This window comes from Filicampus tigris, chromosome 7 (genome assembly GCF_054856515.1).
Source record: "Filicampus tigris isolate MCC_2025a chromosome 7, RoL_Ftig_1.0, whole genome shotgun sequence".
Taxonomy (NCBI): Eukaryota; Metazoa; Chordata; class Actinopteri; order Syngnathiformes; family Syngnathidae; genus Filicampus; species Filicampus tigris.
The window spans coordinates 18,354,721-18,380,000 of NC_141223.1; the positions used below are offsets into that span (position 1 = coordinate 18,354,721).

The window sequence follows — 25,280 nt, forward strand, 5'->3', positions numbered from 1 at the left end:
CATAATATTTAATGCAGAGAACTCCGGTGGGATTTGAGCCAATCCAAAGCCTGAGTTCAAACTACACTGATCCCCTGTGATGTTCTCGCATGCAGCATCCACTGTATGACGCAGGGACCTCTGGTCCTGAGCCCAATGTTCTCCATCTCCAAGAAAAAAATCCTTAATCTCCTTGAGGAAAGGAGAGTACGGTGATATACTGTAGCTCCATTCCATGAACATTTATCAAAATGTCCAAGGAATTAATCTATGCTGTTAATGTTCTAGTTATTATGTCATGTCATGTCATCTCCCAAACCGCTTATCCTGTACAGGGTTGCAGGGAGGTGCTGGAGCCTATCCCAGCTGACAATGGGCGAAACCCCGAGCTGCTCGCCAGCCAGTCGCAGGGCATCGTGTTATTATGTTCTGAACTAATTTTGACAATTGAACAGACTGTTTTGCATGTGATAACTGACACAATGAAATCATGCTGACGTGTTTTGGAAATCTCAACCATTAGACCAGAGGTATTCAATCCTGTTCCTTGAGCGCTGCTGTCCTGCCTGTTTTCAATCTGTCATTGCGGCAACACACCTGATTCAAATGACCAGGATCATTATCCAGCTTTTGCAGAACTTGCTGATTAGCTGATCATTTGTATCAGGTGTGTTGCAGCAGGAAGATGCAAAAACAGGCAGGACAGCGGCCCTCGAGGAACAGGAGTGAAAAGCCCTGCATTATACTGAGAATCAACTAATTCATTTCGATCAGTAAGATATATTTATGAGGGAAATGTGCTAAATGTGGGCTCATTGTGCTAACCGTAGGCTACGTGTACATATCATTTGCAAAGATAAAGTCCACATCACTAAAAGAAGACTGATGGGACTCAAAACCACAACCTTTGAGATACTTTAACTGTCACTTGGATAGAAGGCCAACACGCTATCCATTGCAACATGGAGCCAGACATACCGCAACTAGTATATCACTCTTCTTTTCAGATCACTATGCTAGCAAGCTCTGTTTTGTGAAGACAACTCTGGAGGTATTCGAGCCAGTCTAAGGGCAGAGTTTAAGATGACTGGTGCTATGTCAAACCTGAAAATGTTAAGATGGGGCACAGTGGCTAGCGTGTTGAGGTCCAGATAATTAGCAATGAAGTTAGTCAAAGGTTGTGGGCTTGAGTCCCATCAGAATGAATTTATAGAGAATTTTTTTTTTTAATGTACCAAAATAACATTTGCTAAAAATTCACTGGTTTCTGTAAGCTTGCGAATCAAGTAGAGCACACGACTTCAGGGACACTTCAACTGTTAAACACCAAAATGCTGTACAGTGTTTGTCTTATAGTGGTTAGCATAGCTGCTTTCCAAGCAAGGGACCCAGGTTTGATTCCTAACCAATGCATTGTTTCAGGGGAGAGGCACCAGTTCTTTCGAAGCTCCTGGCTGCCTTTGTACCAGAGTCTCATGCTGTAGAATTTTTATGGCACTGTTATGTAATTAAGTGTTTCACACACTGCATTGTAAATTTAAATTACAGAGCTCCCAGTGTTGTGTAACTGACAATAATTACTATTGCAATTGATTGCCAGGGTGCAATTTAGTTTCTTCTCAAATAACCCACAGCCTTACTTAGAAATACATTGCCTAGCTGTAGATTCACTTTATGTGACTACTGCTGTATTTTTTTTAATCTTGAGTTCATTCTTGAGCATTTAAACCTAGAATTGGAAACTACAATGTTCGTACCATCATATGTGAATAATAAATGTGCATCAAAGGAGATTGGTTCAAATGTTTCACATTTTATTTAGTTCCATTCAAACAGCTCAACAAAATCGCTCTGCTAAGTACCGCTTACATTATGGTGACATTACAAACATCATATTATAGGACATATTTATATACTATGTAACATACATAAAGGAAAATGGCACATTCATGCATCTGCTTTGTTCATGATCAGTCGTAGGCCCAGAGGGAGCAGATATGAAAAAACAGACAGAGCGTAAACGAATGAATGACAGGCAGGCTTCTGAAAAATAAGAAGCAAACATACTGTAAAATTCTGGAATGAGTCTCTTTGGTGGTCAATAGAGGGGTGACAATGAAGATAGCTAAGGATCAATACTGGGCCACTAGCACTTCACATATGACTGTTTGTGGCACCCTATAGTTGGATTTAAGCAGTCAGTTTGAAAGCTGACACTTGAGTCTTAACAGTACACCATTGGTCCAAAGGCCATTCGTTGAATAGCACGGTGTCATTTACTGAAGTCTGTCTTGGAACTCCGTGATGAAGTGTAACTGACAGTTTAGTTAGTCATTAAAGGGATCAGGCAGGCTTTCACCTAGAGTACACAGCACAGGTGTCAAGCTCCTGTCCTGGAGGGCCGCTTTCCTGCATGTTTTCCAATTGTCCCTGCTGAAACGCAGCTGTTTCAAATGATCAGGATAGTATCAGGCTCCTTCAGAGCTTGCTGATGAGCTGATTATTTCAATCAGGTATGTTGCAGCAAGGAGAGATGGAAAACATGCAGGAAAGGGGCCCTTGAGGACACGGGTTTGACACCTATGGTATACAGCCTTTCCAATTCATCATCTTAGCTGAACACACATTAAAGAGTGAGTTTGAAATTCTACCCCCTAATAATTTTATAATTTGTCATATTTGGTAAAACTGCCAGTAGAAACATGACAGCAGTATGATTATTCAAGTGACTATTCAGAATTTAGTCTTTTTTTTTTAGCCCAAGAAGTCAAAATATTGCCATTTTTTTGGTCACGTGTAGGATGTTTTTAACTTTTTAAAAACATTTTTTTCCTCTTTTTTTACATAGAATCAAACACATTTTTTAAAAATGGGTTGGCTGGGAATCAAACTCTTGAAACAGATGGCTTTTTTTTTTTAATTTTGGAAAAAAAAAAGCCCCACAAGATTTGATGTCCTTTTCCGTGTGAGATCAAGGAGCCGAAAAGCTTAATCTGACAACTAATGGGAAAAAAAAGTTTAAGAAAAAAATCATGTAAAAATCAAAACCTCAGAAAACAAAAAAGAAAAAAAAAACATAACTCAAAAATGTTAAATTTGCACGCTTTTCACTGGACAGTGATAATATAAACCTGATTACAGAGGACCCCAGCATATTCATAGTTTGGCATTTGTAAATTCACCTACTCAGGAATTTTTTGGGGGAACCCATACCCTAGTATACACAGAAACTCCCACTTATTCACTTTTTGAATCTATGGCAATTATAGGGCAGCGTAAATTATACGCAGATTTTTTTATTTTCGGCCTTGGTCCCAATCCCCTGTTGACTAGTGAGGTTCACTGTATTTGATTTATTTGTTTACCTCACTCTGCGGTCAATTCTACATCCGAGCCTTGCAAGAATTCCCACATTTGTTCCAAACTTAAGATCAACATGTTATTGTGAAGAGTTAAAAAAAAGTCCAGTATGAAACATTTGATTTGAAAAATACTCAAAAATACACACATTTCCATCAGTCGTTGGGGATGATTGAAGGTAAAGGTGCAGGCAGTACTGCCTTTCATGCACAGTACATTACCAAGCTGTTCACTTTGGTATTCATCAGTGAAACACCGCGAAGCCAGTAAAGCATTAATGGTTTAAGAAATCATAAGCCTAAAAGCACAATTTGCAAAGTCATTTTGAACTTAGTGTGAAAATACCAATTAAAAAAACCCCCCCAAAAAACGATGTGCTTGCTAAAAACTGTCTGTGGTGATTCTTCGTCCTCCTTGTCAAGGTAATGGACAAAGACTGATTGAAGGCAACTGGACTTTTTTTATTTGTTGACTTTGTCAATTATGCTGCTACGCGAATGAAATTCATCTTCATCTTGTGAACGCAAAATCAAACATGTTTTGAGTTTGGCAAGCGCAAAAATTGAATTACAGTGTACAGCCCATATAGATGCCATGATATGATTTGAATATACAGTATATGTTCTCAATTCATATGCTGATCATCTGACTCCTGTTCACCTTCGAGTATGCACTCAATGTGCTGTAAAAAGCTGCATAGCGTGTGCAGTTTGGTTGGACACCGCTCTCAGTAACGTAGTTGTCCTTTCAGCCCCAAATCACCGGGCAGCACTCCACTGAGTCACTGGAAGCGTTCGTGTTCTACTGGACGCACACGTACTTCTTCCACCACGACTTGGAGAGCATCTTCATCTTATCGGCCGTGCTGCGCACCTTCCTCTCCCGCCGCAGCCTCTGCTCGCAATTGCGCAGCCCCACGGCGATGGCCGCGTCGAAAACCTCCTTCAGGTTCTTTTGCGTGAGCGCCGAGCACTCCACGTAGGTGACGGCGCCGATCTTGTCGGCCAGCGCGCGGGCGTCCTCCTCGGCCACGGGCCTCTCTTTCCGCCGGGCCAGCTCGATGAGCACCTTGACGTCCTGCCGCAAGTCGCACTGCGTGCCCACCAGGAGGACGGGCGTGAGGGGGCAGCGCCGGCTGATCTCCGGAACCCATTTCTCCCAGACGTTCTGGAAGGACGCCGGGCTGACCACACTGAAGCACAGCAGCAAGGCGTCGGTGCGGCTGTAGCAGAAGTGACGCAGCTTGTCGAACTCGTCCTGGTGGAGACACAATCAGGTTAGGACCTTAAGAGGTTGTTTGACGACAGTGGCGTGGTGCAAAGTTTAAAACACACACTGATATTAATTTTGCAGGGACTTATTTATTGTGGTTTGTAACAACACAGACATACAGTAGAATAATCATAAAGTATCATCTAGCATGTACACAACCATGAACCCGTGTTACATAAATATGTCATGTCATGTCATCTTCCAAAGCGCTTATCCTATATAGGGTCGCGGGGAGTTGCTGGAGCCTATCCCAGCCGTCAATGGGCGAAGGCAGACTACACCCCGAACTGGTCGCCAGCCAGTCGCAGGGCACACATAGACACTGTCACTGAGCGGGAATCGATCCCACGCTGCCCGCACACAACTCAGGCGTGTGTACCACTACACTATCAGCGGACGGCTGTTACATAAATATTCACTAGTTAAATAATTCAACACAAACCAACGAACCACCACATAAGGCTCATCAATACTATTAGCTAACATACTAGGCTAATTTACAGGCTAGCACGCATTAACATGACATCACGCATGAGCAAATATGCACACTAACACGTAACACAAACATTACGAGTCGTGAAATTCTCCTTTTGGCTTTGACTAAAAAGATTAGGGAATACAGGCAAATGCATGTACTGTATGTATATGTACGGATTTGTGTGATGCTGAGTTGTTATGTTTCCGAGGTTCATGAATGCATAGTGCGGCAAGCGAGTGGAGCGGCGGAGAAAGAAGAGCGTGAGCAGTTGTACTTGGATTAATAAAAACGGGATGATTAAACTACGTCTGACGGCGTGTTCCTGGAAGATGCTACAATATGATAAATCGCGCTATTTAAGTTTGACGTTTTTTCTCCCTCGTCTAAGAAACATTCACAGTCGGATGAAGCCGTCCGTGCATGTTAGACGTGCTACCTGCCGCCCATCTCATGTAGCAATGTCGGCACACAAGTTTCGGACTTGTACACGTACCTTTCCCCATCATCGATTTTAACAGGAAAGCCAGAATGTTACCAAACAGGAGACCGCAGTGTACGGGGGGACCTTTGAGCTCTGGCTCTTTTCTGGCTCTCTCTTTTGTACCGCTACCCTCCTCTCCCGCATGCAAAAGTCAGCAGCGCCCATGCGTGAGCTCGCGCTAATAAGTGGACCGAACCGAACATGCCATACCGAAACGTATTAATACACCCACGCGTACCGTTACACCCCTATCATATACTGTATATATCCCGTGTTGCATCGCACCAATATAGAAAAATGGTTTGGGCAAAGTAACCCTTTTGCCATACTATGTTCTTTGTAGCCTCACTAGTCTAAACACAGCATTCTGATTAATATTATGTTTGTGGAATATGAGTTAAGCAGTAAAAGCCACACGTTTTTATCCATATCAGCGGGCGGCCATTTTGCCACTTTCTGACGACTGAAAATGACGTCACGGTTGCTCAGGGCTCAGGTAACAACAAACAGGTGAGGCGCGATTGGTCGTTACCTAAGTGATTGTTCGTTACCTAAGCCCTGTGATGTAATTTTCAGTCAACCCAAAGTGACACAATGGCCGCACCCTGAGATGGATGAAAATCGGTGGATTTTGCTGCTTAACTAATATTCCACAAACACACTATCAATCAGAATGCATTGTTTAGACTAGTGGAAGCACAAAGAACATATTGTCAAGAAAATTTTGGGGTTGACTTCCTCTTTAAAAATTTAATTTAAAAAACTTGTTCTCTTGTAAAGTGAAACAAATATTAAAGGACATAGTCAAATGTTCTGCCTGTAATTCAATCTACGCTACGCTAGCACTTACATTTTTTCAAGCTTGCGCCAGTATACTGTCGTCCTTGCCAAGTGCAGTGTGAAAAGGCCTAAACAGTGACATGGGAAAACTGTGCAAAAAAGGCCGCAAAATCCTAAATCTCCTCTGTGAACACTTTAAGAGTTTCTTTGACTTGACAAGCGCCTCACACCCCCTTAAACACACACGCAGAGATTAAGGTTGCCAGGACGTTAACACAAACCAATCCTCCTCCTCTTCCTCTGTCTCTTTTCCAGAGCTGGCTCACTAATCCCGCTTTTCCCCAATCTATCCATCCCGTGTCCCTGCTGCGCCTTAACGTGTAGCTCACATGATGTCAGCCGGTCCATCGGCAGAGCGCGCAGGCACCCGCAACCATTTCTGGAACGTGGAATTACATAAGTGTCAAATTTAAGCTGCTCATATTTGCCCTTACACGCTAACATGTGTGTGAGTAGTTGCTGCAGCTCACGACACGTTATGAGCTCGGAATTAGGAGAGGCTCAGTAAGAGAGCTGGCAATGGCCGGCAGGCTTCATGCATATCAAATGTGCTGCTCCCAAGGCAAAGTTCATCGGAGTGTGCTTCTGAAACAATAAGGCTTCATTGGCTCCACACTACGTAACAACGCTGTTTCACAACCACAGCTAATATGCAGACTTTTTATCCCCTCCCGAGTTTGAAGATGTGGAAGTCATTTGGAGGTGCCAAAATGAATTGTTTAATTCACGACTATTCAATTATCAAATTCATTGACAACCATTTAAATAACTGAGTAATTGTTCACAGCTACATTTAAAATTGTCCAAATCCTCTGATTTCAGCCTCTCAAAAGTAATTACTCTCTGATTTCTGTAGCCCTTCATGAAAGCACAATGATTTGTGTTTCATCAAAATAATACATTTGCAAACATCTGCTTTTGCTTTTGAAAACAATAACCGAACCAGTCACTGAATCAGTTTCAAAGAGGTTGGTGAGTATAACCTCAATTCCTCTTGTGTGAGATCGCTTAATTAAAAAAAAAAATTTTTAAATCACTAAACAATACAAAATAAACAACAACAATTGGTTAATAAACAGTAACAAGAGGACAAATGGTTTTGTAATACACTTGAAGGCAAAATAATTTCTTATCTGATTATTCGGTTAATCGATGGAATACAGTAATCGATTCTAAAAATAGTCAATAGTGACAACCCTAAATTAATTCTTATACCGGTTGTTAACACTGGCAAGGGACAGCCGTGTGGAGCAGGGCTGCCAAGATTAGTCGACTAATCCCGACTCGGCTGGTGATCAAAATCGTCGAGAATCGATTTTAATAGTCGATGCGTGGTTTATTTCTATATTTATTTATTTGAAGGATTGTTTTTCTCTTGAAATTGCCTCTCGTCTCGCGCTTCTCCCGCTGGCTGTATGCCTTGTTTGCAACATACATGCGCAGTAGTGGTAATACAGGTAATCTGTGATGTAAACAGAAGCGCTGTGGCTAAAGTAGTGTAAAGGCTAACTCGTGTTGGCGACAGAATCCGAAAATTACGGCACATTTCACCAATTGTATTCAATATCACCATTTGTGTATAACGGCTCTCACTGCGGTTCGCTGGAGTCCCTAAGCTTTAGAAATGGCTTCGTAGTGGCCTAGTCAACCCTGATCTGAATCCTATTGAGATGATGCTGTGGCATGACCTTCAAAAGGCGGTTCATGCTCGAAAACCCTCCAATGTGGCTGAATTACAACAATTCGGCAAAGATGATTGGGCCAAAATTCCCCCACTGCACTGTGAAAGACTCATTGCAAGTTATGGCAAACGCTTGATTGCAGTTGTTGGTGCTAAGGGGGGCCCAAACCGTTATTAGGTTTAGGGGGCAAACACTTTTTCACACAGGGCCATGCAGGTTTGGATTTTGTTTTCGATATAATAATAAAAACTTTCATTTAAAAACTGCATTTTGTGTTTACTTCTGTTATCTTTGGCTAATATTTAAATTTGTTTGATGATTTGAAACATGTCAGTGTGACAAACCTGCACAAAACTAAGAAGGGGGCAAACACTTTTTCACACCACTGTGTGTATGTATCTAATCATAGTTTAGGTATTCATTCCTTATTTTATTACACAATTTCAATCAGCCTTGTAACATGGAATTCCATTTGTGCATGAAATGGGCCATGAATCATGCGCTGCACTGATGATACCTGACACTCTCGTGCGTCAAGAATCACCCTATGTCATAACTCAACTAGTCGGGGCAAATGGCCACCCCACCCAGGTTCTTCTTGAAGTGAACCAAGACCTGCTTCTTTTAAACACTTTATCAAAGTGCCTAGTTTAAAGTGTGTCCAAATTAGAAAAAGCGAGGGCAATTTTTTTGCACAGCAATATTAACCACACCGTGTCAATCTAAGTTAACAAATGAATGCTGTTAAATTGTGCATGTCTACCTAATGAAGTGGTCAATCATATTCTTGATCAGATTCATGTAATTTAGTGTCAAAGCACTACCTTAAAGCGGAAGTCAACCCAAACATATTTTTTCAAGAATATGTTCCCAGCAGGCCCACTAGTTGAAACACGGCATTCTGGTTAATTTTGCGTTTGTGGAATATAAATTAAGCAGCAAAATGCACTCATTTTTAGCCATCTCTGGGGGCGGCCATTTTGTCTTCTGTCAACTGAAAATGACATCACAACTTCTCACGACGACCAATCGCAGCTGACCTTTTTGCTGAATCTGAGCCATGATTGGGCCTTGTGAGCAGTTGTGATGTCATTTTCGGTCGACAGAGGACAAAATGGCCTCCCCCAGAGATGGCTAAAAATGAGTGGATTAAGACTTATTCCATAAATGCAATATTTATCAGAATGCCCTGTTTCAACTAGTGGGCTTGCAGAGAACATATTCTTGAGAAAAAATGTTAGCCTTGACTTTGTCTTTAAGGCACTTTTTACCCTCTCAGGCTCAAATTAAGTTTTAGTTAAGCAGGTCTAGAACTACCTCTTAGGTCATGTGATGTGTGTGACTTTGTGTGTTGAACTCACCTGTCCGGCAGTGTCGCACAACTGTAGTCGAACTGGGCTTCCGTCCACCTGAACCACAGCTGGGGGAATTAAAAAAAAAAAAAAAAAAAAAGGCCGATCAATTGGATTCAGACACACAAACACACACGCCACTGGGACAGTTTGTACTCATCGGCTGTGTTTTTGACACAATCACAAGAGTGGGAGCAGATTTTGTTTGTTCAGTCTGACTCTTCCACTGGGCCTCATTTTTGAAAAGTGTGTGAGTCATCCGCGTGTCAACGACGGGGGTCATTCGTTTTCACAATTACAAAGCAACGGGCACATGGAAACATTTACAATGGGCCCATAGGGGTGGGTGTGTGCGTGTGTGTGCGCGTGTGCAAGTGCGAGTGTGGTCGCTTGTATCCACCTGATCAAAGCCTTGGCTGAAATCGGCCGACTTCATCATAGCACTAACAAAGACACATATGGAACAACTAGAACATAAAGGCCTAACAATTTTCTGAAGGCTTTGTTTTATTTAGAAGCATTTTCAAGTGACTCATATGTGACATTTACGTTATAGTGAACACCAGAAACAAACTCAACGTCTACACATCCAATATAGATAAACAAAACATTATATTGAACATTAGATGGGTGTATATTAGGGCCCAACAGAGTCATTTCTGCTCTTTTAAAAATCTGTAGAAAAAATGGCCGATTTTCTTTTTTTTTTTTTTTTAACACATTTACACATTACAACATAAGACAAAAATAATGACATTCAAGCATTTCCGGCGCACATTTATTTTGTCTTAATCATCTCAAGATGCTTGCTAAACCTGCTTACATTCTCAATTGAACAGATTATGCAAAATTATTATTAATTAATAGGGTATATTCAGTATTTGGTTCAGCTCTAAGTGTTTTCTAAAAAAAAAAAAAAATGGGGAATGACTTAAGACATCATTTTAGGAAGGTGGTGAAAATTTAGATGAAGTTTTTAGGATGTAAGAGGACTGGAAAACTGGCCTTTTGGAGGTCAAAAAAGGGCTAGGTGCAGTATAAAATCAGAAAGAAACAGTTTTTGTCAGTTTGGTCTTTGCTGTTTAATGCATGAAAAAAAATATAGTGTGTTGTAATTCTGTTTTTTCAATTGTAGTTATTTCAATGTGTTACCATCAAACATATGGTACTTCTTAGCTAATCTGCTGCAAACTCCTCCTTGTCATCCCCATCACACTCTTCAACGCAACCCCCCCCCCCCCCCACACACACACACACCGCTTCTCCGCCCGCCACCTGCGACGTTGCGTAACTCCTCTCAAGTCAACTTTCACACACAAAAAAAAAAAACGGGTACTCACGTTCATTCGGGGGGGCCTGAAAGGAATGACATCATCCCCGAGCGATGCCCCCACATCCGACCCACCCTTACAACGCTTACAACACACACACCAAGTGCACAATCATTCTCTGTCAAGACAATCTGTGCCTGTGAGCCTCGGTGACAGATGTGGAGGAGAGCGCCCACGGACGGGTCAAGGCTGACCGCGACAACAACGGGCCCGCTTGTGCAACCCAAAACCTGACAGCGAGCCACTCACTGGGTCTTTGTGGTTTCTCTTCCCACACTTGAGTGTTTTTTATGAGGATTTGTGGCAGCTAGGTTGGGTTTTAAACCTCATTAGCTCAGAGGCCGAGATGTATGGCGACTAAGTTCTGCCGCTATCGAATCGTTTTTTAATTGAACATTCTACCGACTATCCCAAAAACGAACTTAATAATGGGATACAATTAATTTAGCAGTATTACAAAACTAAATGTCCACGTGAGGTGCAGGTATTGATATCTGGGGTATCCATCATCATGCGCTACTCTGTATTATCTGTGCGTCGAGCGCGTAGGGCTTTCAAAGGCGGGGCATGGCCTGGTGAGTGACGTGGGAGTCAACGAATGAAAAAAAGAGTTAAATACAACTAAAAAGGCAATGATTATTTCACGCACCACGAGAAAGAGCTTGCATACCACCAAGTTTTGAGAATCATTGCACTACACCGTCAGTGACTCTAAAAAAAAAAAGATATTTTATAAAGAATACAGAGCAGGAACTTCTAAGGTCAGTGTTGCAAACATAGTGACTTTTCAGACCCCAGGGAAAATAATTTATCCAAAAAATGACTTTAAATACACTGCTCTGCGTGTCACGAGAAAAGAGCTTGGTAGAAGGTAATCAAGCTGAACATTTCCAAATACATTGTGACAATTTCAGTGGTGCCAAAGCAGTGATTTATTGACACGTTAGAACACTTGATCCAAGGCATGTGCTTTCAAGTCGCAAATAATTTGCCAAGGTCGCCTTGCCTCACCTGTGCAACTTGTAATGAGAAAAGACTGCGAGAGAGATGTGAGAGAGATTTTTAGAAACTGCGTATTCTACTGCTTATCCTGTCAATGAATCACAATGCTTCATTGCAGTTACATGCATGTGAGGACGTATTGTTGTAGTCCACTAGGGGGTGCCATACTCACATTCTACTGTAGTATCAGTGACCTGGAGTGTGTATGGCTTTAAAAGGTGGAACCTGGCCAGGTGAGTGACGTGGGCGTCAGCGAATAAAAGTGTAGAAGTGGCTGACTGTCAACCTGTCTGTGTGCTAAGTGACTCTGTGTGAGATGTGGCCATCTGCAAGCCATGTATGAATGCGCTTATTACATGTTTGTTCGATGAAACGATTTAAATTGTACCGGTGGCTGTTAAATTAAAAAAAATAAATAAATAAAGTCAAATTAGCTAACATTGATATGATACCTTGTGTTCGCAATCATTGTACTGTTGTGGTACGCTGAAGTTTTATCTTCCTAAGAAGTGCATAATGATCCCAAACTTTGGACATTCTCTCAGTTTTTACCGATCCTTTGCCCTTGGCTCGCACCTATCATTCCAATATCTTTCTACACGGCGGTAGCTGTATGTGTGACTGCAGTAAAATTACCCCTTAAGGAAAAAAATAATCCCTAGGAAGCTTATTTTTATTTAGTCAAGTCAATGATTAATTATTGCCTCCCAATTATTATTTTTCTTTTTTTGTGGAAAACGATACAAGTTGATTCTGGGCTGAAAAACACTTGCAAACCTTACTTGGTATCAGGGTGAACTTATTTTTATGCTTGAATGACAGTTAATAATGTACAAATGTCACTTAAACACGCCTGCCCTGTACAGTTGATTTTATGGTCAAGAGAGTTAAACTCTAGAAAGCATTACTTTTTATTTCCTATGGAAATTGTAGCTTCTAAATCCTATAGCTTCCAAATCCAAACAAACTTCAAAAAGCAAAACCAGATGACACGCTGGCTGCATGTGATTATGACTGAAAATCACTTTCATGCACGGGTCAACTCTCATTGGGTTGCTAATGTTTCAGCAAACAAAAGCTTGCAGGGACACGTTTGGAAAAGTGGGAACATGTCAAACATGAAACGAAATACACACACATACGGGAAAAGTAAAAACAAACATGCCTCATCATTATTATTATTATTATTATTATTATGGGACATGGAATAAATTTGGGTGGGTGCTTCTCTCACCCGTGTCAAACAGGTAGACACATTGATACAATTTCTGCCAATAATTTTACTGTTATGGTCTTAATTCAGTAGATACAATATCTTGCCATCGGGGAGGTCGCCATACAGCAGTGGTGGGCAAAATATGGCTCGTGGGCCATACGGCAGTTACAAAACAGTGGCGGTTCACTCACAGACATTTGCAGAAATAGGCAGATAACAAAATATGTTGTGGTTTAATTTCACAATTAATGGCTGGGCAGGGACTCAGGCAGAGAACCAACTATTTGTATACGAACGAAAAATCCTTTGTTTAATAATATCACATCCTGTTCAGGGTTGTGGGGAGCTAGAGCCCATTCCAACTGACTTTGGGCTAAAGAATGAACTGAAACTTTGTGAGAGTCACTGTCATGAGTTTCCAGTGTGTTTTTGCCACTTTATTTACACAGCTTGCCCTGTGGGTTCCGTTCTTAATGTAATATTCATATATTTAAGAATGCACCAACTTTGAGCAAATACTTTCTACTCTGCAGCATTGCTTCTTCTGAGAATGTCTGAGAATGCATATGAAAGTAAAATTGGTACTGCGTGAAATCCTTAAATCCTTAAATGAATCGAAAACCAATCAAAGTCAACAGTGAATCGTAAATTGAATCGAATTGGCCCTTGTGAATCGAATAGATTTGAATCGATACCCAGCCCAATTAGAAAACAATAGTAAAATATTTCAATTAAGCACATATATTGTGAAAAATAAAATATTTGATTAAAAACATGTTCAGAAAACAGACTTTAGTCTTAAATACAATGAAAAAATATTGACAGAAATCAGTGAGAAAGGAAGGAATCACTGAATTAAATGTTAACTGTCCATTTTACAGTGGCTTCATTTTTTTTTTTTAATCTATTTGTGAAGTTCAGTTCAATTGTATCTAAGTTTAAGTACAATACGTTTGCATTCCTCACTTAGAAATATTTGTTTTCAAACTTTTATTTGGTGTGATTCTTATTTATTTATTTTTATTTATTCTTACAAGTCTTACTTAATACAGACAGACCGACACTTTATTTCACTGACTTTTACTCTTCAAATAAATGTAATTCATTGTACTCTACTTACCGGAAAAGTTGTCAAAGGCGGTGGGCACATATTTGGTGGGGTATCCGTTGGTGGTGTAGCTGACCACCAGACTGGTCTTGCCCACCGCTCCGTCCCCGAGCAGAACGCACTTCAGTAGCCGCTCGTGAGGCTGCCCCGGCCGGCCACTTTGGACTTTGTGCGGCGGCACCGGCGGAGCCATGGTCGGAAGGTATTCCATGGAGGCACAATGAGGGGACATTCAGCGAAGTCAGTCGGCCGGCTCCCACATAATAAGGACGGAGGCGTTCCACGTTTAGAAGATAAAGAAAAGCGAGACGTTTCGCTGTAAAAAGACGTCGAATCTCAAGGGCGTTTGGTCATTATGACTACGAATTGACGTGTTAAACGCAGCCGAAGGCAAATCGATTTACAATGAAGTACTGTTCGCAAAGCCTGGCTTTTAAATACTCGGCTCATTTGCATAAACCGCCCACTTCACGTGGTGCACAGCACATTTTGGACCTTGCTGAAGCGTATTTATTGTAGACTGCAGAAGAGAAGCAGTAAAAGGAATTTTTAGTGCGAGTACACTCAAAAGTATTGTTTATGACTTTTCACATCAGCTTTTGTCCATGTAATAAATAGCGAGGGGATAGGCGGCCTTGGTGAACATCTCAAATGTCCGTTTTAATTTCTACAGCTACTTTCACTTCCACTGACCTACTTAGTCCATGTAGAATAATTAACACTATTACATGCACAGCACTAGTACGTTCTATATTACATACTACTATATAGTAGTATGTAACTACTGGTATAGTTCTCAAACCTTTTACACAAAGTAAGAGCTTAAAAACGACTCTGCTGTTCAGGTACCAGCAGATTGACCAATAAGGTTGCAAGCAGTGTTAATCGAAAACAAGACAACGGTTTTACAAACCAAAAAGTACTTTTCATATTGTTAATGTAATCCGTTGTAACATTAAGCAGTTTGAGGTTTGTACTACATTTATCTAGCGGGTTGAGGTTCACTTAAATGATTCAAAAAAAGTGTAAAATAAATAAATAAATAAAGTAAGATTTGAACCTAAATAAAAGTTTTAACGCCAACAGTTCTTAAAGATGAAATCCAAATGTGTTACAGCCTACTGTACTAAAAAGTTAAATACAAGTGAACTGTACATAGGGAGTGATTCTTTCGTGTAACACTAGAGGGAGCCCCCTTAACACTAGTAGCACATTTAGTTATGACACTGAGAATTACTGACCTCTCATGAAAAAAAAATGCAGTTCTCAAACCAATATTTGTTATCATATAACTGAGCGTTGGTCAGTTAAATTATTTTTGTTGTTGTTATTGTTTTTAAATAACATCTCTTTCGTTTAATTGTTTCGTTTAATTAAGTTTAATTCAAATTTTAATGCATCATTTAAAAATGTTAATTGCCCAATGGCTTGTTTTGGTAGGCTCAAACTCGTTAGGCATGTTGAACACTTGACTTCTGTTGACCTCTAGTGGCTCAGAATAGCAGCACAGAAAGAATTTGTTCTTTCTCCCTAAAAAACACCAAAGTTCATCAAGAACGTTTCATCAATAAAGTTGAAACAGTTAAGAGCAATTAAATACAATTTTACCCCCACTCCAAATGTATGTCTCATTTATATAGGTGCCTTGCGCTAAATTACAATCTCTTTGAAATTCTATTTCAGAAGTTCAATCAAAAAAGAGAAACGCATACATTTTACAGATTACTGTATACCAAATACGGGTACATACTTTCAGTCATTTACTACCTAATTTCTATTCTAAAAATGTATATACATTTTTTAATACATTAATTTGCTGAGACCTTTACTTTAGTTAGCTGCAAACAATAAGTGCCAACATTATAAAAATAATTTTTTTAAATATTTCCTTGGTTGTACATAATCTATAATATATGAACTTCACTCCTGACATAAATTACATGTTCTGAAAAATTGTAATTTATAGTATGGTGAGGTTGTAGTGTCTAAGCAAGCAGTGGTCGGATGGGACCGCGTGCAAGTAAATAAAGTGTATAAAATAATTATTTTAAGATGATCTCATTTCCCATGTTATTTAATATACTCTCCTTTCCGCTTGAAGTAAAGCGGCAGCTAAAGGATATAACATTAAATGATGTCAAGCCAAGACACTGCACATGTTGGAGACTATCCTGACCAATTATTTTATTATTTCTAAAAGTGGTTTTACTTACAAGATAACTATTGTCATGTCACCACAAAGGCATCGTACAGGTAGAAAATTCCATTCTTTGTTGGGCAAGGTGCAGGCAAACAAGGGATGTGTTTGTTTGTGTGGTGAAGTGAAAATCATTCCTGAATAAAATTGATCCTGCATTTAGAAAGGCACATACACTGTGCATATACTTCCTTATCCTTTCTACCACAATGATGCCCCACCAATAGAGAATGTGGCCCACAATTGATGGTCAAACTGCAATTATGCACAATGTGATGAGCTGATATGAGGAAACACTGATGGCAGGAGAAAAAAGGGAAATGTTAGGTCTGAAAAGGACATAAAGTGACTTAAATTTCTTGTTTGAGTGGCTTCCTTACAGGCACGCACGCACACACATCCACGCATGAAACAGTCATAAGAACAAATATGCATTAACAAAATACCATGCACCATGTCATTGAGACTCTGCCATGAATGATGTCAAGTCAACATGAAGGGGGTGTCAGGAGCCTCATTTGGACGACAGCTTTCAACAGACACTTTTGGGATGTTTAAAAAAAATGCTTTTTTTTCCCTTGATTAAGAATCAACCCTCTAAAAACCCAATAACTTAGACACAGTTCTAATAGTTAACGTCCCATCTTCCTTCCGGAACTCAGCAGCTCGGTCACGTGGAGCTGGCACTGCTTGCTGGGTAAGACATCGGAGTGACGGCCCGCAGCTCCTCGTGATCCTGTCATCATCAATGTTTATTGGATTTTAGGTTTGGCACCACTCGGGGTCAGGTCGGGCGGGGGGGCACCGCCGTGTGCCAGTCTTCGGAAGCTGCGCGGAAGAAACAAGACGGATTTGGTAGAGGTACCTATCCAGGTATCTAGACATATATCCATCCATGCCATAAGATGGCGCCGTACTCACAAGTCCTTGATATTGTCAATGAGGGCCTGGATCTTTGCAATGAAACCGTCCACTTGCTCCTGAGAAACGTTAACAAACATGTTATGGTCAAATATGCAAATCAAGGTAAGGACGTAAAAGGGTTTACCTGATGCCGTCGGTAAAAAAGTGGCAAAGAAAAGAGAGCGATCACACCTGCACAGTGGGAGGGGAAAAAAGCCAAAGAAGAGGTGCATAAGAAGGGCAAACGGAGAGATTGTTAAATATTTCCATAAGAGATGCGGTACCGATGATGAGGAGCGTGAGGCCATTGCACAGATCTCCCAGGTATGTAACGAGATATATCAGGACAAGCAACTATAAAGCAAGGTGAAAAAAAAACATCATTGAGCCATAAAGTCATCCATTTGAAAGCAGTTTTACTGAAAGTAATGTTACACAAGTGTAAGTAGGAATTCAATGTTTACCTCCAACAAGAATTATGAAGAAAAAAAGTAAAGTGTCACATGTATTAAGGAAGTGTTCGTTAGTCACACTTGATTTAAAGTTTGTGTACGAATTTTGGCTTTAATTTGTTGAAAGTAAGACTGTACTATTTCTTTAAATGCATATTTTTTCTTATAACGTAATTGTATTGTATTTGTTGTCCCCTAGAGCCACCTGCCAAACCTAACAGGAAGTCCACCATTTTTACTTTAATTTCAAATTTTCCACTTATCAAAGAGACCATATTTTATCAAACTCATCCAACAGATTTAATCTGATGTATACTTCAAACTTTGGGTGGTTCATCTAAAGATGTTGAAAATGAAAAGTTTCTCAAATATTTTTATTTCATCGAATGCTGCATAGAAAACAGTTGTTTTGAAAGTCTAAAGATGCACAAACACGCATGAAACTCATAAGATGTTTCCTCTTCCGAAAACAGCCAAAAGGGCGGTGTTTCTTCGCTACCAGTAAATGGAGCGCATGCCATTTTGTTTTCAAGCTACGGTACCAGTCAAAAGTTTGGAAACACCTTCAAATTCAAACGGTCTCAAATACATTAGAGGTCAAGAAATTCAAGCAGTTAACTCTTGATTATGCACAGCTGTGAATACAAAGTCATTCCAGGTCATAAAGCATCAGACACATCATAAAGCTGACTGAGAAAATACCATGACATGCAGCTTGTTATCTGGGCAAAAGGTGCCTACTTTGAAGAATCTAAATTAGAAAAAATATTCTGCTTTGATTAACATTTTTTTGCAGCTCGGATAATGGATGGATGGATGTTTACCAAATAATTCCATCAATATTCTTTCATAATGTCGATACCTTAAGTATTAGCTACAATACCAGAAATTTCTAAATAATGAAAAAAACTGAATTTGTGGGTGTTTAATGTTGCAGCTGCTGCAGCAGATTGAAATGTTTTTGTTTGAGTTTGCAATTGGGTGTGGCGGGGGAGTTGAGTATGGTTCCATTTTGACTTGCCAGTTCAAACTTGGGAAAATTCTACGGAGAAATTTTCACTTAGGGATGCATTCACTTTTGTTGCTAGTGCGTTCAGTTCTTAATGAAAACGGATCTGTATTGAGTTATTTTGAGGGGACACTTCCATTTTTAATTTTATTTCCTTTTCTTTCTTTCGTGCTTCAAGCCACCATATCGTCAATTGAACAATCCAGAATATAAAATGTTTTCACTTGTTTTTTTTTTGTAATGCGTGCTATTAAAATAAAGGGGTTCCAGTGACATCATCTGCCACAAAAAGAATAGCGGCATCAATGGTGTCAGTGTCTCCCTTTACACATTCAGTGTATCCCAATATGGGACACGATGGCCTCGGACTGGGAGGGACTCCATCTCCGAATACCCTCCTCCTCCTCCTCCTCCTGCTGCTGCGTGTCATGTCACATTCCAGCCAGGTCAGGGTTGACATTGGAAGGTCCTCAGGTTAGGGCTCACTTAGCTCACACTCAGTCAACATGTACTGTTAATGTCCTGAAGCTTTCTCTATGTATAAACGTATGCTGTTAATAACCTGAGTGGTCAGTATAGAGACAGCAGATGAGTAAAGGGAGATTCGCTACTTACAACTGGAAATACATAGTTGTAAATAAATTTGTTGCAGGAAAGTGTTCAGTTTGTATTTGTCTGTTTTTGTCTCATTAATTTGGATCAACGAAATTATGTTTTGACACGAACTAATTGAGACGTTCAAAGGGCGCACATCATCGACAATATACATTTCTGAGCCAATCAGAAAGACGATGGTATAATATTAGCAACGTGACACGAGTTCCCAAAAATGACAGTCTGTCAAAATGCTGAATCTGGTTGGAATGGCCACTTCATTCAAAATACAATGCACCAGGAGTTTTGAAACTCTGACGATCGGGTCGGGAGAAATCAAGTTTTTTGTGTTGGAAAAAATGGCCTTTTTGGGGAATGTTAGGGTTAGGGTTTGTGATAACGCCAAATAGAAAATCTGGCCCAAAAATACCAAATTAGAGTAAAACGGTATTCTTCATTATTCTCAACGTTCTACCCGACCCTTTTCATTTCATCTTCTACTCAGGGAATACCATCTTCCAATTTAAGTTTTAGTTAAAAATATCCACCAATTGCTTGTGCAGACCAAAATTCCAAGACGTCAACTGGTCGGAATTCCTGTGATGTTTCAAATGCCGACACTTGCCCAAAAAACTCGACTTAACTAGGCAAATGGAGGATTAATGGTGAGAATAGCAGTGTCAGAATAGGTCATGTACTTCAACAGTCAATTGTTTTTTTGTGAATGTATTTCTTACGAAGGATGTCTTTCCAAAAATTCCACAAAGACGGCGGCCACTTGTCACGTTGCTAATAATACTGTGTGCTCTCACACAAACACAGGGCAGTTCAATTCTTCTTTTTTTGTGGGGGTACACAAACAACAGAACCAGAAATACATACTCTAGCAAAAAGAGAAAACCTATTAATTTGAGACTTGAGGAATAGATGTCCAGGATGTCTATCATTTATCTTCGAGGGTGGTTGATAGAGTTCCAAGATCAAAAGATCAAAAAAGGGAAAAATCTACTCCTGTATCAGCATTTTTATTCCACTAGCACCAAAATGTACTAAGTTTTTGATGGGCAAATATGCCAACCTTCACAAATGGAAAAGCAAAACAATGCTTCTTGCTTTCATGTTTGGCAAAGGTTTTTAGAGTGAGAGAGCTACTGTGGGCAAGTTGGTAAATGTGTCAAAGTGGAGGAAGAAAATCCCAATTTATACCATGTTGAGATCTTAAGTAGAGTTCTTAAATAGCTCTTAAGTAGTTAGCTGAAGAGCAGTCCCAATATTTCACAGATTTCTTTTGTACATTTAATAACTCTAATTTTGGTCTAATAGTTTATGTTGGGTGTAATTCTACTACAAAAATCTTTAGATAGCAGTATGCTTATTTAGTTTGAGATGTCAATTTGGAAAAAGGGAAACAAGAAGTACTGTATTTTCGCACAACCTAATTTTTGTTCAAAATTATTGAATGTCAACTGCTGTAATTCTACATTTTACCTACAGAAAGTGACGACTTCAGGTTGATTTTATAATACACATTTTTGGGAATTATTACTGATGTATATTGTGAGATGATAAATTAAGTTTGTTAGATTGGAAAAACAAGATTGTAGACACATTGAGGCTTAGGGTGAGGGGAGTATTACTGTAGATAGACGTAATAGTCCGAACAAGGCCATGTACGCCTACTGTACCTAAATATCTGGTTGTTATGCCAACACACAGCTTTGGCAAGGATCGATTTGACTCACATGAACTTAATATGATTCATTTGAACTTAATGTAGTTACCGTAATATGTCACAATGTTTTGACGTTATAATATATTTTTTTAAAATATGTCTGCTTTACTTCTAAACCACAAAGACAAATAAACGGGTGCCAAATGATTACTGCAAATATATACAGTTGCCGTCACGTGACAGCGGCACTGACCAAATTTGGCAGTTTGACACCAGGCCTGGAGCAAGCATGAGAAGACCACTGCTGTTACAACCAGTGATGTGGAGGGAGTTAGCATGCATGGCATTCAAAGTGAAAGAATTAGAATAGACACAGTAAAAATGAATGATGGGGAGGGGAGGTGTTGGAAGGCCAAGGACATCAACAGACACAAACGCACAGGCTGGCCATTAGATCGGCCATCCTTTCTCACCTTAAGGGACTCAAAGAGGTTGCCGACAAAGAAGAGTCTTTTCAGACTGTCCACAGCACACAGAGTCATGACAATGACTTTCTGCATGTGCAACTCAGTCTGCTCTCCACTAAAACTGATGTCCAAGTCCAAATATGACCTGACACACACATTCAAAAGGTAACAGATATTAAAAACTGACATCTCTTTTCCAAAACGGTTGGGTCAAAAATAACCCAATTATGGGTCAAAAAGGGACCGACTCCACTTGGACTAATGTGACCCAACTTTTTGGGTTGCTCATTGAACCCTCAAAATTGTTTTGTAATGTACAAAACATCTTGGGTTGTTTTGTGGGTTATTCATTTGACCCAACGTTTGGAGTTATTTATTGAACCCCAAAAACTGGGTAAAATTGACCCAAGTGGGGTCGGTCCCTTTGATCCCAACTGTTTTTAGAGTACATTTTCTATTCATAGACTTGCACACGACGCCATTCAAGCTAAGAACGCCACTGACCGCCTGTTATCTGCTTTGTGATGGTATAATTCTGAGTGTGAACATATTCATTCTGTTTACATTATTTCCTTCGAATGGGAATTTTACAGAGCAGTTCAACTGTGGGGTTTCCGCCGAAAAATAGGACTGTGGTGCCTCAACATATCAGTCTAGTTCGTTCCGTGACCACGTTCGCAAATGAAAACATCTTTCCCCATTGACATGAATAGGAGAGCCATTAATACGCTCTAGCCCCACGAAACTCCAACAAGCACAGTATAGTATAGTCAAAAGAAAAACAGCACAATATAGTTACATACTTTTTAAAAACATGCAGTAATAGCATAATTAAAATGTAAATGATTAAACACTTTATGCATCATTATTTCACGCTTTAATGCCCGTTGACATTGTGCACTGTTTATCTTCAATAGCCATTTATGTATACTATTGCAGTATTGATGCTAGTTTTGTTACTCCCTCTCTGGTGTTTTGCATTTAAGCTAACACACTTGTGTGAGATATGTGGCTTGTCTCTTTGTTTTATGTTTACAATTCATCTGGTAAAACGACAATACACATCTCGAGAAAGCCCATGGACGAAAGTTGAAGAACCGCCAAAACGCACATTTTTCACATAGAGGCATATCGCCCATCCCGGTGTGTGACACAACACTGAAAGAAAAGAGCTTACTTGAAAGGGTGTTCTCCGTCACCCCATTTGAGGGCATGGAGGATGTTGTAGTAGATGCGCACTGACATGGTGACGCACACGATGGCGAGAGACACCGTGGAGACCACAGTGATGATGCTGAGCTGGAACAGGCACAGGAGACCCACCACGAGGCCCGTCAGGACCATTCCCGTTCGCTCTGTGTCCTTCCAGTAGATCAGGTCCATGACTGGAAGATATAGCAGGGGACGGAATGGAAATGAGAGAAAACGATATGTGTTAATGCCGTGAAAATTACTAGAGAATTTGTTAAACCATGACTTCGCCTTTAAGTTAAAATTTTTCATGTGGCTAATTGTAAACATGGAGATTCCCAGCCACAGCGCCCGTGCCCCATTCCTACCAACGAAAGCCAAACAAAATACCAAAAGAAAGAAAACTCAACCCATGCGCACAGTTAGACTGTGCTTTACACTATACTTGCGCCCGGCACGAAAATAGGGGCTTTAAGGTCAAATTTGTATTGAAATTTTGTGTACAATACACTTTAGTTTAACCATTATTTGAGAGGAGTGTTTTGTTCTATATTTACGAGTTAATGTTAAAACTTCATAATGTTACACTAGCTTACAATAATAAATATACTTTTAAGGAATAAAACCTCAAATTCTCAATGAACACTTCTGTCTAATATTTTTTTAGTATATTTTTGCATTTTTTTGGGTCAAATATTCCTATATTTTACCCAAATATCTTTTGTTTTGTTTGTTTGTAATATTTTTTTCATCTAACATTTGAAAGCATTTCTAAAATGTGTGCATTTTTCCTCTCATATTTTATTTCTAATTTCATAGTATACTGTACAATAACAAAAACTATTCTAATTCTAATTTATTCTAATCTAATCAATAATGATTATTTTCTACCATTTCTAAATTTTTGTCTTAGTATCTACCTGCCCTCCTACCTACCTACCTACCTACCTACCTCCTTACCTCCTACCTACCTACTTACTTACTTACAGTTCATAGAATAAAATTCCATCTATTTTTTAACTTTAATTTTCATAAAGCCAACTTCACGACTGCATTTTCATGTTGGTCCTGATGGTGCAATGTGGACAGATTCGATTTTTTTTTTGTGGTATTTGGTGTAAAAAGTTTGAGAAGCGATGGCGTGTACGAAGTAGTTTAAATTTTGAGCATAGCGAAAGATCAATGAGTTCCAAGATACCGAGGTGCGGCATGGAGGCTAGAGTAACAGTAGAGGGGGTGACCTGAGGAAGAAGAGTGCTTTCCAGCCTCCAACATGAGACGCCACAGCGGTGAAGAGGACACATACGGATCCAGCTCGGGCTAAATTTAACCTTCAGATGACAGAGCGAAGCCAGCGGTCGAGGTGAATTTGAATGCAGCCTTTCACGGCACCTGCTGCTAGGCGTCAGCGCCGTTTTTTACACCCGCTTGGTTTCTCCTCGCTTTGTCACCCGGCAACAGCTGCCCTGGAGACTGAACAGCCATGGTGTCATAGAATTATGAAACAAACTATGTGTTTGTTACCTAGTTTTTCTTAGCAGCATCATGCTAACATCGTGATGCACTAACCAGTCACATCATTTAGTAAGTTGGGTTTGAAGTTTGTGTCATGCATGTGTTTTTACTATTTTGGTTACCTAATTCAGCTACCAAAAAAGGGGCAAAACATATACATAATGTACATGAACATGTAAAAAACTGAACATTAATAAAGGTAGAACGTTTCATGCAGCTATTGTACTCTTCTTTGCTCGTCTACTAGAAGGTACAATTAACTTCACCTGTTTTTAATCATAAAAAATAATTTGTCATTGCTTCCTGAGAGTAAATCGGCTTTATATTCAATTAAAAAGACATAGATTTCACACTGTCTAAATGAATATGTGAGTAAATCGAGTTCATAATTATTTCAGTCTGTCCATACGTCATGTTATTTTATATTAAAATAGTTTGAGAACAAATCCTTTATTGTTAAAAATGGACCGCTTTACTGCTTTTTAATGCAGAAGAATTGGCCAGCCACAAAGGTAAGTACGTACAGAGTCATTCCTTGTATTAAACTATTTAGTCGGCTCAAGGTTTAATTTATTACACCACTCATGGTTCCAAGACCCTTAAGAAAGAGTTTGGGAAGATGATGTAACCATAGACAGTCAACTGGCACATGACCTTTTGTCTGGTTCGGGGCATAAGTACCGTATGAATGCAGACTTGAATGTGGCGGTGGCTGATGATGCTGTCCTATTATTTTAATCAATGACAGCGTACTAACTTTTTTTTTTAATGTTATTTAACGGTGGTGGTGTGCTCATTTTCATGCGCAGCGGTATATGATTGTATAGCAACTTGAACAATGTGAGTGTGTTGGGGAGACATTCAGTTTGCAACAGGTGACAACCATTTGGAACAGAATAAACATCACTGTTGCCTTGATGGCATCTTACATTTTTAAAGTGTAGTAAGGTTGAAAAGTATCCAAGAAAGGCTCTAGTAAATCTCAGGTTACACTCTCACCTTTCATTGTGATTCAAGATGCTGCCATGACTACCTGTCAACCAAGATACAGGAGTGGAAAAGTGTTCAAACAAAGAGTAAACTACAAACCAAACCAAAAAACTACGTTTACAGTTTGCTTTACATGTAATAACAACTGATGAGATGAAGGCAAGTACTACACTGGATTTATCCTCAATT

At 39.8% G+C, this 25,280-nt stretch overlaps 2 protein-coding genes across 4 annotated transcripts in view; both read right to left on the bottom strand.

The window, feature by feature from the left end:
• Positions 1-1,772: 1,772 nt before the first annotated feature.
• Positions 1,773-14,515, bottom strand: rhoub (ras homolog family member Ub). Its single transcript, XM_086035251.1, has 3 exons — positions 14,114-14,515; positions 9,454-9,512; positions 1,773-4,596 (listed from the first exon to the last, which is right to left on the bottom strand). Exons 1-3 carry the CDS (start codon positions 14,331-14,333, stop codon positions 4,141-4,143), a joined length of 735 nt encoding a protein of 244 aa, XP_085891377.1. The 5' UTR covers positions 14,334-14,515; the 3' UTR covers positions 1,773-4,140.
• Positions 14,516-16,267: 1,752 nt separating this feature from the next.
• Positions 16,268-25,280, bottom strand: part of rtn2a (reticulon 2a) — a 17,519-nt gene continuing 8,506 nt past the window's right edge. For 2 of the 3 annotated variants that reach the window (XM_086035832.1, XM_086035831.1), the window contains exons 5-10: positions 22,573-22,780; positions 21,402-21,540; positions 17,486-17,555; positions 17,347-17,393; positions 17,220-17,278; positions 16,268-17,126 (exon numbers count right to left, since the gene is read on the bottom strand). In XM_086035832.1, the coding sequence (XP_085891958.1) occupies positions 17,051-17,126; positions 17,220-17,278; positions 17,347-17,393; positions 17,486-17,555; positions 21,402-21,540; positions 22,573-22,780 (599 nt within the window). In that variant the 3' untranslated portion in view covers positions 16,268-17,050. The remainder of the gene's footprint in view (positions 17,127-17,219; positions 17,279-17,346; positions 17,394-17,485; positions 17,556-21,401; positions 21,541-22,572; positions 22,781-25,280) is intronic. The other variant, XM_086035833.1, reaches the window with a different exon arrangement.

Coding starts and splice junctions, on each gene's coding strand:
- rhoub (XM_086035251.1), bottom strand. CDS start 14,333: ATGTCCCCTCATTGTGCCTCCATGGAATACCTTCCGACCATGGCTCCG. Junction 9,513..14,113: donor CGCCTTTGACAACTTTTCCG/GTAAGTAGAGTA, acceptor TAATTCCCCCAG/CTGTGGTTCAGGTGGACGGA. Junction 4,597..9,453: donor TGTGCGACACTGCCGGACAG/GTGAGTTCAACA, acceptor TGTCTCCACCAG/GACGAGTTCGACAAGCTGCG.